At 50.8% G+C, this 17,247-nt stretch overlaps 1 protein-coding gene across 1 annotated transcript; it reads left to right on the top strand.

Moving 5' to 3' along the window:
* The first annotated feature begins 1,183 nt into the window (after positions 1-1,183).
* Positions 1,184-16,454, top strand: CFAP90 (cilia and flagella associated protein 90). Its single transcript, XM_059919211.1, has 3 exons — positions 1,184-1,389; positions 14,138-14,254; positions 16,217-16,454. Exons 1-3 carry the CDS (start codon positions 1,243-1,245, stop codon positions 16,394-16,396), a joined length of 444 nt encoding a protein of 147 aa, XP_059775194.1. The 5' UTR covers positions 1,184-1,242; the 3' UTR covers positions 16,397-16,454.
* Positions 16,455-17,247: the final 793 nt, after the last annotated feature.

Below are 17,247 nucleotides of genomic sequence, written 5' to 3'. Positions count from 1 at the left end.
GGGGGCCACTCTTCATCGCGGTGCGCGGGCCTCTCACTATCGCGGCCTCTCCTGTTGCGGAGCACAGGCTCCAGACGCGCAGGCTCAGTAGTTGTGGCTCACGGGCCCAGTTGCTCCGCGGCATGTGGGATCTTCCCAGACCAGGGCCCGAACCCGTGTCCCCTGCATTGGCAGGCAGATTCTCAACCACTGCGCCACCAGGGAAGCCCCCAGACTCACCTTTAGAAGGTACCCAAGCCATTATGGCAACTGTATTTCTTACTGAGCCACCAAGTATCTGTTGAGTACCTACTGTGTGCCAGACTTGAGCCATCAGAGAGAGTGTATGTGTGCAACCATGTCCTGTACAGCTGTCAGTCTGGTGCAGAACAAATTGAAATTGAAATCGAAGCTAACAGAAGCACGCCCACATAGCTGTGGAAAAGGATTTTTCAATGAAACGATTTCGGTCTCAGTTTTAGCTGAGGTCTCAAGATAATTGGTGTTAACTGCTCCCATTTTGCAAAGTGTGAGATCAGATCACCTGTGCAACGCTTGTGACGACTCCTGACCATTAGCTGAGCTCCTATGTCTGGTCTTTAAAAGAGACCGGAGAGGTTGAAAGAGGTAGTAGACTATAAGAGTTTTTTTTTTTTTTTTCCTTTGCTGGCGCTTTTATGAGGACCCCTGCCCGGGGGAGGATGGGACCATGGTTGCCAGAAAGTTTTACGTTACACACGCGGCCCTCTCTGTCTTCTTACTGGGCAGCACTGTCCCAGACCCTCTTCAAGTTGCTTGCGTTTTCACACCTGTCACCTGCCTTCATCACCGGACTGTCAGATCCCGGTGGACAAGGGTTGCTTGGTTCAAGGCTACATCCCCAGCGCTGGCACTCAGTAGGTGCAAGGTCATTAACTGCCCAGCGAACAATGGTCCCTGAGTGAACGAACCGACACTGCGTGGAGAAGGGTAAGCAGGGCGGAAAGTGAGGATCCCAGAGGCACCTCCCACCCGGGAACCCCGCAGTGGCTTTAGCAGGTGTGGCTCCCCCGACGCCCCAAGAAGGAAAGACCCGGGTGTGCACCGACGTGCCGGGGGGCGGGGGAGGGTCGGCCCCACCCCCGCCCCGCCCCGCCCCTCCGTCCAGCCTAGCGTTGCGCCCCCTCGGTTTCCAGGCAACGGCCGAACGCGGGCGCCGGGCAACCTGCGACGGGCGGACTGGGACCGGGCTCCTCGGCTGGCGGGACCGAGCACGGCTGCCGGATGGAGGACGACGAGGAGGAGATCACCGCCGCCACGCTGCGGGGCAAGCCCCGGCCGCCGCCCATCTCGGCGCTGTCCGCCTTCAGCTACGTCCCGCCGCGGCGCCAGGACCCCAAGGAGCACAGCTACTACTACCGCCAGGGCAGGGTGAGCGGCCCGGGGCGGGGCGGGCTGGAGAGCAGGGACGGGGGCTGGGGGGGATTGAGGGGAGCGCTACCCTGCGGGGGAGGGGCCGGGGAGGTGCTGGGGGCGGGGCTGCACGTCCGGGGAGGGGGTCGGGGGAGGAGGGGGAGGAGGGGGAATAGGGGCGGGGTCTCACTGCCCGGGAGGGTGCTGGGGGCGGGGCTGCAAGTCCGGGGAGGGGGTCGGGGGAGGAGGGGGAGGAGGGGGAATAGGGGCGGGGTCTCACTGCCCGGGAGGGGACGCGGGGAGGGGAGATGGGACGGGGCTGCCCTGCGGGGAGGGTGCTGGGGGCGGGGTTTCACTGCCGGGAAGGGGTGCTGGGGGCGCGGCCGCACTACCCCGGAGGGGCCTGGGGGAGGGGGAATGGGGCACCGCCGGGGAGGGCGTTAGAGGGGGAAGGAATGGGGCGGGGCTACACTGCCCGGGAGGATGCGGGGGCGGGGTCACACTGCCGGCGAGGGCTCCTGGGGGCGAGGCTGCAGGCCGGGGCCGCCCCGCGGAGCGTGGAGGGCCGGGCGGTGGGGCTGCAGATTCGGGTTAGGACTCTGGGGCGGGGCTGCGCCGAAGAGCCGGGGCGGGCTTGAGCGGCACCGCCTGTGCGGGCTTCGGGGCGGGGCGCAGGGAGTCAGGGGGCGTCCGGGTCAAAGCGGGTGGGAGGGTGGGAGAGTGGCCTCCCTCTGGGGCTCCTAGACCCCAGAGTACCGCGACTACGACCACCGGCGTCACGTGGACCCCCGCGCCCCCCACGAGGGCATGGGCAGGCGCGGAGCCGGGTGTGGGGATGAGGGAGGGGAAAAACGCTCACCTGGAAGGGGGCTGCGAGGCCGGGCGTGCGGGCTGGGCGGCCGGGATTGCTCAGCGGGTGTTCGGAGCCTTTTAGGGGTGGGTGAGGGCCGAGTTTTCCCCCGGGAAGTGAGGGAGAGCCCCTGGGCTTCTCCTCCTTCTGCCGGGAGCAGCAAGGTGAGCCTGGTGCCCAGGATCTGGGGGAGGGTCGCAGGAGCGCGGGGGCCACCCAGCCGGCAGGGGCACCGCTGCTTCTGGGGTCTGCCTGCCGCAGGCCTGGGCTGGCCCGAAAACAGCCACTACCGGGAGGCTTTCGCCGCAGTGACTGTGCCCGGACCGCCCAGGGCGCGGAAACCCTCCTAGAAGCCCGCCTGCGAGCAAGGAAACCTCGAGGCAGGGCTGAACAGCCGCTGGCAGGGAGAGCGCGGCTGGGAGCGTCCCAGGATTGTGGCCGGGACGCACCAGGCACACACGAGTCGTGGGGAAAGCCTGAGGGTCTGCGAAGGCCACCCTGCAGCCAAAGCAGGAAGAAAAGCGAAAGGAAAAGAAACACATTCAGAATTTGCGGGGGTCGTTTACTCCTTTCTTCTCCATGTTTTTCCTAAAAGTCTCCATCCAGTGCCTTGTACTGTACGTTGCTGCAGCCTGTCTTGCAGCTGGGGAAGCAGGGGCATCATTATTAAAAGGCGCATTTGGGGAGATGCTCAGCCTGCAGGGATAAGGGGTGGCCTGAAGAGGGATCTATAGATAACCAAGTGCCTGGGAGGAAGGAGGTCTTTCCCTCCTGATGTGAGAGGTGTTCCCGCCAAACACATCCTTTGCTTCTCCATACCCACAATCCACAGAGCCCAAGTGAATCCCCGTTTAGATCAGGTCAGCACATATTTGAGTACTTGCCACATGTGAAAGAATACCACGGATCTTAGCCGTGCAAACAGAAGCAGTAGTTTCTAGTTTCGACAACTGAAAGGGGTTGAACCGTGTCCCCCTAATATTCTTATGTTAGAGTCCTAATCCCCTGTATCTCAGAATGTGACTTTATTTGGTGACAGGGTCTTTACAGAGGTAATCAAAGTGAGGTCATTAGTGGGGGGCCCTGATCCAAAATGACTGCCGTCTAGGAAAAGAGGCAATTTGGGCACAGAGACAGACCTGCGTAGAGGGGAAATGATGTGAATGGACAGGGAGAAGACGGCTGTCTGTAAGCCAAGGACAGAGGCTGGGGACAGGTCCTTCCCTCATGGTCCTCAGAAGGAACAAGCTCTGCTGACACCTTGATCTCCGACTTGGGCCACCAGAACTGTGAGAAAGTATATGTCTGTTGCTTAGCCCCTGGTTCTGGGTACTTTGTGTTTTGGCAGCCCCAGCAAACCAACACATAGACCGCAGCCAGGGGCATCTCTTGTATCTGTTAGCGCCTCTCTGCTTGGCTTTGACGATATGGAAGGACAGAAGGACATGAGGAAGAAAGGGGACTCCTGTAGCTCATCTGTCCTTACCTCCCTGTTTGCTGACTGGCCCGGGCTTGAATATCTCTGCTGACCGTTAAGACAGGAATGGGATTGAAAGCAGTGGTTCCCAACCTCACAGCCACCATGGACCTCATATCTTTTCCTCCCATGAGCAGTATATTTTGAAAGAAATTTTATCTATAAATAATTTTATTTATTAAATGAACTTTACAACTTAGGTGTGCCAAACTTTTATCATTGCCAGTGAATTTATGAGTCACGCATAGCATTAATGCACAGCATGAGAGAACCAACCAAAAATCAAGGAGTCTTGATGTTTTAGGTTGGTCCATGCTGTTTTATTGAAAGTATATAAATATTATCCGGCTTCTTGACAAAATGGAAAAATTCACAGTACACCATTTTATGTGTATCTTTGAGGGGTCTTATTGATTACCACTTTGAGGCTATAGGGAAATAAGATAAAGGATTAAGCAGGTGGGGGCCAAGATACATATTTGTCAGAGAAAAAAGCCAGGGTGCAGGATCCCGCTAAGGACTCTGGGCAAATGGGTTTGGGCTTGGGGAGACTGAAGCTCTGAATCAGATTTACCCATCCAGCCACCAGAGCTGTGGGCCCCGGAAGAAGCAGAGGAGACCCCTCTACCCCCTGTGGGCCAGGCACTGCCAAGGGAAAAGGGGCAGAGTTGAGTTTGGCAGACTCAGTTTATTCTTCCTAAATTCACCAATCTGACTCATGGCTCCACCTTTCTGGTGCCAAATCAACCAAGGGGCAGAGAGACGCCCAAGGTATGAGGTGACCAGGGCTCCGTACTTGGAAGCAGATCAGAAATGGGCAAGAAGTGTGCCCCTCTAGTGCAGGGGCCATGCACAGGAAGCCTCCTGGGCCAAATCTGCCCTGCCACCTGTATTAAGAAAGTTTTATTGAAACGCAGTCACATGCCCATGTGTATAGTATTGTCAATGGCAACCACACAGAGCTGAATAGTTGCAACAGTGACCATGGCACCTGCAAAGCCTAAAACAGTGACTATCTGTCCCTTTACAGAAAACGCTTGCCAACATCTGCTCTTGATGTCTTACTGCCAATGGAGGGATGGGCCTTAGACAAATTAATACAAAGGAGATTTTAAGAAAAAAATTTCAGTACAGTTGATAGCTGGGGTCACAGGCAAATTCAAGTCCTGAAGCCTTTACCGTCACAGGGAAAAAAATGATGCAGGAGAAAGGTTAACACCTAAATAAAAAAGCCTTCAAAGCAGCAAGAACAACAAAAGACATTTCAAAGTCCATTTGCAAGCCAGCTACCAATGGCAATAATGACCTTGTATGTGCTGGTATTCAATCAGCTACACGATTCCAGAAGCTGATTCTCTGACCCTGAGATCATATGGACTAAAAAGTATGAACTCTGTATCACAGGTTTGCTGGGGTCTCAGCTGCCCCTAAATTCTTTGTAAATAATTCCAGGCCCCGCTCAAAGCTGGGAAGAAACATTGCAAAAGTAGCTCTTAAGTCAGTTGCTGTGTGTCACACTCACCGGTTAGTTAGTTAGTAGTACAGGCCCAGGAGTCCTGCATTATTAGTCCTCTGTGTTATTAGTTCAAGTCACAGACCAAACATTCCGTCTCACCTTGCCCCTCTCGGGATCAAGGATCAAACAGCACCAAATGCATGGAGCTCTTATGAGAATTAATTTAATTAATGGGTGGAAAGTGGCACATAGTAAGCCCAATGTAAGGAGAGCTCTTCTTCTTATTATTTGTTCTTCTTAGTGATGATTAGAGTTTCCTTTCATTGAGGGTTCGGTCCTGGGGCCTTTTATCCTCCATCTTGTTCACTGTTGGAAATGAACACAGGTGAGGCAGGTAGTCTGCGTGTCAATCTGGTGGTTCCTTATGTTCTATAAGGCATCTCCCCCGCAGGAGCCCAAAGTCAAAGCTCTTGCAGCAGCACACTTATTTAAAGCCCCAGTAATACCCTGGATCTTAAGACAAATTTGTCCTCTAAAGCTGCCAGCGAAAATGCTATCAACTCCTGTCCTGCTCCCTAGGGAGCCTCTAGCAGTGTGGGCTTTTTCTACAAAATAATGTTCCATAGATTGAGTTCAGTGGTGTTTTTAAATTACTTTTTTCCTCTTCTGCTTTGTGCAACATTTCTGCTACTGAAATGGAAAGGCTAAGTCAAAGGAGAATGCCCTTTTATGACAGTTTTGATTAAATTTCTCAAAGTCTAAAAGCTACATTAAAAAAAAAATCTTAGGCAGTTTTAGAATATGCTTTCCCTCATGCTAATGTGAATTGTGGATAGCTGGGTCTTGAGTGAAGCTTTGCTCAGAAAATCCAACCTTAGTTTTGGTGGGATTAGCCGACTTTCTGTGACGGTGTGTGGTGGAGAGAAAGAGGCAAGGGGCTGACTGTTTCTTTACCCTCCTGATACTGAATTTCCTTTTGTCTCGTGCAGCCAAGCGCTTGGTAAACATAATGATGGGTGTTAACTGCACAGAGGTGCAAAGGGGCATCCCTGAAGGGCCTATGCCCACGTCCAGGATACAGGAAGTGTTCAATACCAGCTCCCCGAGCCCTTCCTGGACCCTCTTCACCTTTAGGCATCAAGTACATCTGCCATACAGGCTTGGCCACTCCTAGGGGCTGTGGAGGACACGTGAGCTCCGGTTCTGTTGCTGGGCCACCTGTGAAAATCTAGGCAAGTTTCTCTCTCTTTATCCATCGTGTACCCGCATGTCCTCCAGTCCCAATGTGTGCTGGCCGAATGCAAGTGTGCCCGCCCCGCCCCCTGCCCTCCAAGGCACACTCCGCATCCTGCCTGATCTTCTCCTTTGCATGTATTAGTATCTAACCTACTAAATAGTTTACTTGGTTATCTTGTTGGTTTTTTCTCTCCTATTAAAATATGAGCTCCATGAGGGCAGGGATTTATTTGTGTGACTCCTCTATCCTCAGCAATTGAAAGAGTGCCCACGGTCTCATAGTTGGTGCGTCATAAATAGCTGCTGATGAACCAGTGAGGATGAATAAATGGATGCGGATTTTTTAAACAAAGAGACGAGTCACCAATTGATGAGCTTAGCTTCTTAGGCTAAACAGAGGTCTCCTTTTGGATTATCTGCTGTTTGGGTTATCCTTGACCTTGCTCTTCTCCTCGAGGGACCAAAATTGGGAATGGACTCTTGTTGCCTCTCTCTGTCTGGGCTGGCTGCACTTGTACTGTTCAGTGACCCGCCCCTGGGAACTTAAGGCCTGGAGGGTGGGGCTGAGGGTCTTCCTCCAGGGCAGGCGGAAGGGGGGCAGGTCACCCAGGAGGGAGGAAGGAGTGAGAGGAGAGGTCATGTGTGCCCTTCTAGCGCAAGTGATTCCTCTGGAAGGAAACCCCAAGAATAGGGAATTTCCTACCAGTTGGTTCCCACCAGTCATGACCACCCATGTGCGCCCACATGGTGCACATGGTGCATGCCTTTCCACGTGCGTTTATGAATGCAGTCATGTGTGTCGAATTTTTAAATATAAGAACATGTTCACACACGATCACGCACCTACGTGTATATATTTGCAGCATGCTCTTTTCATTTAACAGTGTATCTCAGACTTTTTTTCAAAATCATCCCCTTTTAAGAAGTGCAACAAGCAAATGATACGTGAAAACAAACAGCATTTTCCCCAATATATTTGACCAAGTGACAACATGTAAGACTTAGATTCAGGTTTCAGCCCCCGTGGATGGCCCTTTCTTCCTTGATGTGAATTGCTGGGGGGCAGGGGGCGGAAGAGGGGGCGAATGGGGAGCTGGTATCAATGGAAGAGAGAAGGCAACTGTCTTCATTCTTATTAAATTGATAAACTATTCAGATTATTTGGAAAGTTATGAAAATTTCCCAAACGTGTGATCTTAACACACCAGAGAGGAAACACAATCTTTGCCACAAACCAGAGAATAGTTGAGTATTGTCCTTTTAAAAAAGTTATCATTATGTCCTTGACAAGCTACCTTTCTTCTGAGAGAGAGAATTTTGAACAATATTAAAATTAATGAAAACATACTCCTTAAGCTTCATACACTGCTTGACTCACAAGGAGAAGCACTGAATTTATCAGAAGTAAAATGAGGCCCTTATGAATCAAAGAAAACCATTTTCAGTCACCTTGGGAATTTTCAGTTTTAAAAGTAAAAGTCACAAAGCTCTGGGTAGGCAAACAGTACCTGAAAGCCTCCAGGTGAGAGGTAGCAGTACTATGGCCCCTGAGGAGAGGAGATGAGAATAGCTCGGTCATAACCTTATTAATAAAGGTGGGCTAGGATGTGCTATGCAAACAAATGGACCCCACCCCCCAGAGTCTTAACTAGTGGTGTGTCAGAGTCTGATCATACTGACAAAGAGGGGATTTTTAGCATCTCTTCTGAACTCTGCATTCAAATGGAAGCCTGAAATTGGCCATGATGGGAGTATTTACACCACAGAAATTAGCAAACAAACACTACAGATCAGGTCTTTTTTGTCCAGACAGCAGGTTGTTAGCATAAGTGCGCCAGTGGCCTTAAGCATATAAACATGACGTAATGAAATAGAGCCCAACATGTATGTTTCTCCTGGGCGGGTCTTCTTAATGCAGTTACTTGGGAAACTGAGCTTCTCTGTTTTAGTGACTCCATTATTGCCAGGGCCTGGAAATCTTTGGGACTTCGGGTCTTTCCCTGGATCCTTTAAATTGCTGGTCAGTGAGCAAGGAGAGAGAGTGTGGAGGCCTGCTGAGAGTTTCTTAGGGACCAGGCCTAGAAGATGGCATCCACTGGTTTCACCCACATTCCCTGGCCAGAGCTGGTCACTTGGCCCTGGCCTAATTGTGATGGAAACTTACAATGAAGAGTGCATTTATATTCAAAATGGTCTGAAAGGGAGGAGAAAATAAAGGACTTGAATCTCAGTTTGCTCAAAATCTTCCCCCAACTTTTTTTTCTTTTAATGCAACATAGAATCATTTTGCAATTTTTTAAAAAATATTTTTATTTTTTTATATTTTTTGGCTGTGTTGGGCCTTCGTTTCTGTGCGAGGGCTTTCTCTAGTTGTGGCAACGGGGGCCACTCGTCATCGCGGTGCACGGGCCTCTCACTATGGCGGCCTCTCTTGTTGCGGAGCACAGGCTCCAGACGCGCAGGCTCAGTAGTTGTGGCTCACAGGCCTAGTTGCTCCGCGGCATGTGGGATCTTCCCAGACCAGGGCTCGAACCCGTGTCCCCTGCATTGGCAGGCAGATTCTCAACCACTGCGCCACCACGGAAGCCCTCCCCCAACTATTTGTGTGAGAGTTTGTGTAACTTCTGGGAGGAAGAGAACTTCCAAGTTTGGGAGGAGGCACTGGGTATAATAAAGCCCACAACCCCAGAAGAGACAGCTCTCAGGCCCCCTGTGGGCTGGAGGTGGCAGGCCAGGGCTTCTTCCTTGTTTATGAACTTGCATTAGTCATGATAAGCTAGGTTATGCTGCAGTAACGAACAACCCCCAAAGTCTCAGTGGCCTGAAGCAAAGTTTATTTCTCATGCTAAGCGTCCAACAGGGATCAGAAGGGTGACTCTGCCCAGTACCGTCCCTCAGTGGCCACCGTGGAAGCTGCTGACACCTCAGTCTGAAGCGTCAGGAGTCCCCGGCACCGGCTCTTAAATACTTCCGATCGAAGAGTCACATGTCACCTCTACGCACCATTCATTGGTTAGCACTGGGCTCATGGCTTCACTAACCTAAAGGAGAGGGAAGATTAATGCTCTGTGTAGTCAGTAGAGGAGCACTGAACGTTGGTGATGTCTACCAAGCCAGTAGGTCTACCGATTCAGTTTACCGGAGTGGAGTGTTCCGTGGTTGGGTCTCTGGTTCCACTGCAATAACCTTTGTACTATCTCTATCCTTACTTTCCATCATTCAAAGGATGGCTAATTTTCCTTATCGCGTATGTTGTTAGAGCTGCTGTAACAAAGTACCACAGACCTGGCTGCTTAAACAACAGGAGTTTATTGTCTCACAGTTTCTGTTGGCTAGACATCTGAAATCAAGGTGCTGGCAGTGTTGGTTCCTTCTGAGGCTGTGAGGGAGAAGCTGTCCCCCACCTCTCTCCTTAGCTCAGCTGTCTTCTCCCTGTGTCTCTTCATATCATCTTCACTTTCTGCCTATTTGTGTCTGTGTGCAAATTCTTTTAATAAGGGCACCAGTCTTATTGGATTAGGGACCCACCCTATCCCAGTCTGACCTCAACTAATTACGCCTTCAGTAATCTTATTACCAAATAAGGTCATGTTCTGAGGTACTAGGGGTTAGGACTTCAACATGTGAATTTTTGGAGGAAGGAATTCAACCCTTAACACACGGGGAGCTTACTCCCCAGTGGCCCTGGCTACAGTGGTGTGGTCCCTCCTGTCAACTTCATTTGCATCCACTTGTTACCCCCAGGCTAGACAAAAGCTGATCCTTCCTTCTTTGGTGCTACTGCACTTTGTACATACCTCTGTTCCTCCCTGTGTGTTATGTTGAGATATTTTAATTAGTGGGTTTATTTCCATTCTCAGCCTTTAGGTGGTCTCCTTTAAAGTAGGGTCTCCCTATTTCTGTTCCAGAGTCTAGGAGAGTGCCTGGCACAAAGTAGACCCAACGTGCTTTGGAAGCTGAAAACTGAAGGCCCCCACTTGTCTTATGGTGTCAGCCCAGGGCTACAGACTGGGGTGATTTTTCAGTGTTAGGAGTAGGGGTCACCATAGGGAAACTGATGGTGGGTGATCAGATACCACGACCAGAATAAGACCAGAATACATTATAACAGTACTCAAAACACAAAGGAGCTGAGGAAATCATGAGAGAAAAGTAAAGGGGCTCTGCTTTGCCTTTTTTTTTTTTTTTTTTAAAAGTCATCTGTGAAACAGAGGAAATCCCTTGAGAGATTTTAATAGCAAAATATCAGGAACCCAGAAGCTCTGTTTTTTGGTAGCATCTACATCCAGAGAAATAGAGGAAATCCCTTGAGAGATTTTAATAGCAAAATATCAGGAACCCAGCAGCTCTGTTTTGTGGTAGCATCTAAATCCAGTTTGGCTTTTATTAATATCATTTTGCTTCAAATCATAAAGGAATAAAAAAGCCCGAAAGAAGAAAGATTAATCATTAAAATCCAGGAAAACCCAGATTTTTGGTTTGATTAGGTATTGGAAATGGACAGTCACATTACTAAGTAAGGCTGCCTGCCTGGTGATGGATTAATTTTTTCTTATTTTGCAATGATAGAAAAAAACTCTTTTTTACTCTGGAAAGTCCTGAGTAGGCAAAATCCCCACACAGAAGACTTAAAGATTCTGACCACATCCATCAGTAGTGAGATTTCTAATAAAGACTCTTCTAAGATATAGTAGGCTGTTGGTACCTAATCCTGGGGACGGGAGTCCGGCATTGCTGCTCATAGATCTTACTTTTATAGAGTATTTTAGGAGACCCAATTAGAATGAGAAGAAATAGGCATTAATTATTCTGTAAAGCTGCATATTGCAGTGAGTTTCTCCATCATAGGGGACAGAACGAAGCAAGACTTCCTTCTTCGTTCAGGTAACAGCGATGGCATTCTCATTCTGTTCTTGAGTTCGTTCCTCCCTCTTTAGTCTTTCTCCCAGGACAAGTCCAAGGACCCCAGGGGCTTACTCAGTTCAGGAGGGGCAGGTGTGAATGGGCCACCTGCACGGGAAGCCAGCACCGGGAGGATCCCTGTTTCCCCTGCTGTCAGGGCTGCCCCCTTGTGGTGGGGCTGAGCCGCACACCCTGGGGCAGCTAGTCCCTGCAGGGAGCATTGCAGGGAACAGAGACTGGCCGCTGGTCTCCTCCTCTCTGGCCCAAGGTTCTCAGGGTGCAGAAGGGGGCACCTCTGGCCGCAGGTGCAGCTCCCACTCAGGTGCTCGGTCCTAGGAAACCAGGTCATTCTGTTGCCCACGGCAGCTCTTTCCCAAAACGCACCCATTTCACAGATCAGTCGGGCCAGGAGAGATTCCAGTGACAATGGAACATCTACATTATGACCAAGAGCCCAGCCTAGATTACCGTGTAAATGCGGGCGATGTAGGGGTGATGGCGTTTCAAGTTACTGTTCGTGTCTGCCTCTGCCGGGCCTGGCCAGTAGTTCTGAACCCCAAAGGAAAGGGTCTGCATTGCAATACCCCCTTTACAGAAGGCGAGCATGCTCCCTTGGAGAATTTGTGTCCCACAATCCCAGCAGATGGGTGGCATCCTTGAGCTTCTGCTGTGTCTCTGCAGGACCCGCTGGCCCGGTAGCTTACCCGAAAAAAGGTTTGCTGTGAGGTTTCCTTAATCTCTCTAGGCTAGAAGTGAGCACCCAGCCAACCCCACCAGCTTCTGCTTCTGTGGACATCCTACACGCTGATGTTAAAGACACTGAGATTTCTTCTTCATTTTCTAAAGGTGTTGTTTTAAGTTTGAATTTTATTTGATAAGCAAATGTCTGATTTTTACATGGTCAAAGTGATGGGTATTTTCTTTGTAATATTTCCCCATTGCTTTCTTGCCTAGGAGGTCCCTTGTGGGTTTTCCTTTCAGTTATTTTTCTAATCCATCCAGAGTTTACTTTTGTCCAGAGTGTGATGTGAAGACCCAGGTTTCTTTATCTTTTTTTCCCCAAACAGCTAGCCAATGTTCACAGTACCAAAAGCTGAATAATGTATCACCTCTCCACTGATTTGGGTCTTTTGCTTTTTAATCCCATGAGTACAAGGTTACCTTCAGGAGGTTGTAGGGTGTAGGTGGCCTTCAGGAGGCGTGACAGTCAGGGCCGGCCAAACCAATGCATGCACAGACCCAGCAGCTGAGTGCGAGAGGGAAGACAAACCCAAGAAGAAGCTTCTGCGAGGTGACCTCATTAAATGACCATCAGGGCACAGATTCAGAAGCCATGGCTCCTGTTCTAGCTACTTGGAGTGACTCGGAACGTAGGCAAACCAGGATTCCAGTGTCACTGAATAAGTGCCTTGAACATGGTGGTGCCACTGAAATTCTGGAGAACTTGAAAATAATGTTTCTAAAAGATGGCACTGTTTTCCTGACTAGATGGTTAATGGCACCATGACAGCAGCGATGTGTGAGTTATCTTCAAACCTTCCCGAGCGGGAGTGGCACGTCTTGCACAGGATAGATGAAGGTGAAGGAGTTTTCACGGCTGGGTTGAAGCTACATCACACTCCAGCCGTATCCGCTGTTGTCAGCAGCTCTTGAGTTCCCACACTGAGAACGGGCGGGATGTGTTTTCCAACAGGCTAGGCACTCAGTGTGCGTCCTTTTCACCATTACCTTCTACCTCTGTGTCCTTCAGCTGGAGGGGACTATTCTAGCGTTACTATTCAGGATGAAAACAAACAAGCAAGCAGAGGTTAGAGGCCCCGTGATCCCACATCCCAGCGAGACGGTGCATCTGCCTTTGCTGCTGGAGGATTCAAGGCAGGTGGCACTTGGCTGGAGGTACATAAATGACAGGCCTGACTTACAAGGCGAGGATTGAAGATCCGCTAACACGTGGATTTCTTTTCCTTTTACTAGATTCCAAATGAGGCAGTTTTATTTTTGTAGTAAGAAAAATTGGGGATAAAAAGATGGAGATGTTACAGATGGCTGCTCTGTTAATGGGATCATTTTCTAACACATTAGAGCTGTGTGTGTGAGTATTTTATACGTATGTTTGCTATATATGTGTATATTATACATATGTATATATATACATATATAACATATACCAAATATATATGTTCATATATATATGAATTACAGTTTTTATAGCTGCCACATATGATTAAAGAAAATATTTCTCTCTAGAGAGGGAGAACTTCTATTTGGGTATATTGTCCTAGTATTCAGATATTGTTAGTTTTTCAAAGCAGTACAAGCCTAATATAGAAAATTTGAGAAATTCAAGAAAAGTAGAAATGAAGGAGAGGGACTTCCCTGGCGGTCCAGTGGTTAAGACTCCAAGCTTCCACTGCAGGGGGCGCGGGTTCGATCCCTGGTCAGGGCGCTAAGATCCCACGTGCCACGCGGCACCGCCAAAAAAAAAAAAAAAATGGAGGAGAAAACACATATACTGAGTGGATTATCATTATTTTAAGATTTGAGCCCTAGGGTGGAGTCAGGGAGAGCGGGGAGCCTCCTCTGGGAAGGAGGGGTCTGTAACAGTCTAGGAAAATTGTCCCTGGAAACATCACCCTGTCGGGCCTCTCAGGAACTTGGGGCCTGGCGTCCCTGCTCTGGTCACTGCCTGAGGGGTGGTGACCTTCCCCATACACGTTCCGTGCAGTCGGGAATCTCTATACATCTCCACTCTTCATCAGGGAGAGTTTGGGCTCTCAAGCTGCACGAAGCTTCCATGGCTCAGCCCTTGAATAAACCATGGCTTTCTTTCTCTTTCTATTCCCAGACCGGAATCATTTCCCTCTATGACTGTGTTTTTAAGAGGAGCCCAGGATATAATCAGAAATTGCACCGAGACGACAGAGAACATGCAAAAAGCCTGGGACTGCACGTTAACGAGGAGGTAACAGTAAGGCAGGGCATCGCTGGGTGTGCACAGATTCCCTGTGTGTGCGTTTACTGAGCACCGTGTGCAGTTGGCTGCACGTAACTGTCCCCTGTGAGGCTCTCCTCTGTCTCACTGTGCCGGGAAGTGAAGGCTAAGCTACCGTCACAGCTCACTCCATTCTGCCATGTTAAACTGCGTGTTAAGTTTTGTGACTGTTGTTTAGTCCTCTAGAATGCAACAGTTCCATGACAGCAAAACTCAGGCGTTCTTTTCAATAGATAAATAGGTCTTTGCTTAACCTCCCAGGCCTGGCTATCATAGTTCTAAGAACACTGGCCTTCCAGGGATGAAACCACACATGCAAGAAAGAGTATTTCTCCCAAGTTACCAGGGCACTGTATGTACCACATACGGCTCAGTTCTTCTTTTATCTCTGCAAGGTTTTCTGAGGGGAAGGGCTTTGCTTCTCCTCAGCTGTACAGGTTGGGTGGTGACCAACAGAGGGAACCAAACTCACAGGGTGAGAAGGTCAGGCTCACAGCAGGTACAGGGGGTTGGGTGGGGGGTTGGAGGTGTGGGCGTAGAGAGAGGGGGGTTGATAGGGATGGGGTGGGGGAAGGAGGTTGTGCATCCCCTTGGCATAGTCGAGCCCACCTGCCGCTGGGTTAGACCCTCTTCCACACTAGGACATTGTCTCTGTAAATCTGATCCGAGGACCGTATGCTTATTAAAATCTGGATTCTGTATTCATATCATAATCTTTATACAATACACAGAAATCTAGATGAAAAAGCTTCTGGTGGGATTTCTTTTTGGATCAGAGGATTTTTGCCTGTGGCAGTTAATGTTTAAGAATGCCACCGTGTCACTTGCAAAGAAACTTTTAACTGCTGTGAAATTAAGTGATGGAGGTACTATGAAGTATCACCACTTAAGTCACGGACATTAACTTTGTTTTTCTGTTGTTTTGGTTTGTGTTAATTCGTTCCAAGTTGGTAGTGAGGTTAGTGCTTTTCTCTCATAAGCACACGCCTGGCATGACTTAGATCCAGTCAGAGTTTTTGAGCACCTCCCATGTGCCACTGAGTGTAAAGGGAATGAAACAGAAGTGTCTGTCCTCCTAGAGCTGACATTCCCACAAGGAGACAGAAAAATAAAAGCCAAATAAATAATGACCTGGATGCCAGCTAGTGATAAGTGGTATGCAGAGAAATACAGCCTTTTAAGGGGATGGAGAAAATGAAAGGGATGAAGGGGGCTGGGGACATGATGGGGGGCCTAGGGAGATGAGGGTGTCTGGGGGATGGAGCATGGGGAGATGGCGGATAGGGGAGATGGGAGGTCTGGGGAGATGAGAGGTCTGGGGAGATGGGAGACCAGGGGAGATGAGAGGTCTGGGGAGATGGAAGGTCTGGGGAGATGGGAGATTGGGGAGATGAGAGGTCTGGGGAGATAGGAGGTCTGGGGAGATGGGAGGTCTGGGGAGATGGGAGATCTGGGGAGATGAGAGGTCTGGGGAGATGGGATATCTGGGGAGATGAGAGGTCTGGGGAGATGCAAGGTCTGGGGAGATGGGAGATCTGGGGAAATGGGAGATCTGGGGAGATGAGAGGTCTGGGGAGATGGGAGGTCTGGGGAGATGGGAGATCTGGGGAGACGTGTATCTGGGAGAAGGAAGAAGGCGGACAGAAGACAGGTAGGAGGAGCTCGGGGAGAAGGGAGGAGAGGGGGAGGAACAGGACCCTGAAGTCAGTGGGTACCTGTTGCCCCGTGCGAGATCTTGGTCTTTCCTCTGAAAGACTTGAGGACAGCAGCAGGCCGGGAGCAGAGGGGACAGGGTGTGAATTGGTTAAAGAGGACCCCCCCGGCGTCAGCGTGGAGGGGTCCTAAGAAGCCAGGTGGAGGTGGGGCGCAGGTGCGCGGCACGCGGGCTGGACAGGTAAGAGCGCTCCGCTCCCCGACCCTCACCCCCAACAGGAGCGCGAGAGGCCAGTGTGGGTGCTGACGTCTTCCGTCTACGGGCAGCGCATCCACCAGCCTGTGGAGCCCGCGAACCGGGATCACAGCCGCGCCGGCCACGTGAAGGCCGACTTCTACCGGAAGAACGACATCCCCAGCATCAAGGCGCCCGGCTTCGGGCACATTTCTCCAGCCTGACGCCCTCGCATGGCCCGAAGGGCGCGGGCGAGAGGGATGGCACTGCAGGGGGGGGAGGGGCGGGGGGGACGCGGTGTGGCGCCGGCCTCAGGGCCCCTGTGTGACCCTGAGGCTCCCGGGCCAGCGGGCGTCCCTGATGCGCCCCCGATGCGCTGGGGCCGCGGGAAGGACCGCGCAGGGCTGCTTCCCGCACGTTTCCTTGGCGACCAGCCCGGCCAAAGGCCTGCGACTCTGAGGATGGACACCTACCTAGTCTGACGGTTTTCACGCGAACCGATTTCAGATGAAATGATGCTGGGGACGGATCCATTATGAGCATCTGAATAAAATGAAAACCTGGCTCCCCCTTGACAGCGGCTGGGCTGACCTTTGTTCGCTGCTCTCCACGTCTGCGAGTCTTCCTGGCGGAGGCGCTCGTGGCAATGGTGCGCAGGCGCTTTTCTTACCGGTTACGGAAACCGCTACCGTCTCACAGCACAAACAATACTTAATGGGGATGTAATGAAATTGCCTTTCGGCACAGCTGAACTCTAGCGTCTACAACATTCCTCCCCCCACCCCGCCACAGGCCTGAGCCACAAATAACAGAATTTTGGACAACCGAGGACAAAAGCCCCTAGTAGGATGGGTGGCCTCGGAGGCCAGCGCTGCTGCTGTCACCCCTCGGTGGCGAAGCAGCCAGAGGTCACAGGAAGAGATCGGGCTTTGGCGCTCGACAGGCTTGGGTAACACTGTGGCTCCTGCATCTTCTAGCTGCGTGGGGCAGGGCAAATTGACTCACCTACTTGAGCCCACATTTCCTCAGCTTTAAAGTGGGAGTTCTAAACCTTGAGGAGTTTGTGTGGGAATCC

Source organism: Balaenoptera ricei, chromosome 3, assembly GCF_028023285.1.
Source record: "Balaenoptera ricei isolate mBalRic1 chromosome 3, mBalRic1.hap2, whole genome shotgun sequence".
NCBI lineage: Eukaryota > Metazoa > Chordata > Mammalia > Artiodactyla > Balaenopteridae > Balaenoptera > Balaenoptera ricei.
Note: the sequence above shows the minus strand (reverse complement) of the source record. Positions and strands in the feature narration are given on the sequence as shown.

Excerpts from the sequence above, each read along its gene's own strand:
- CFAP90 (XM_059919211.1), top strand. The coding sequence starts at position 1,243 with ATGGAGGACGACGAGGAGGAGATCACCGCCGCCACGCTGCGGGGCAAG. Across the intron at positions 1,390-14,137 it reads ACTACTACCGCCAGGGCAGG|ACCGGAATCATTTCCCTCTA; the intron begins GTGAGCGGCCCG and ends TTCTATTCCCAG. Across the intron at positions 14,255-16,216 it reads GACTGCACGTTAACGAGGAG|GAGCGCGAGAGGCCAGTGTG; the intron begins GTAACAGTAAGG and ends CACCCCCAACAG.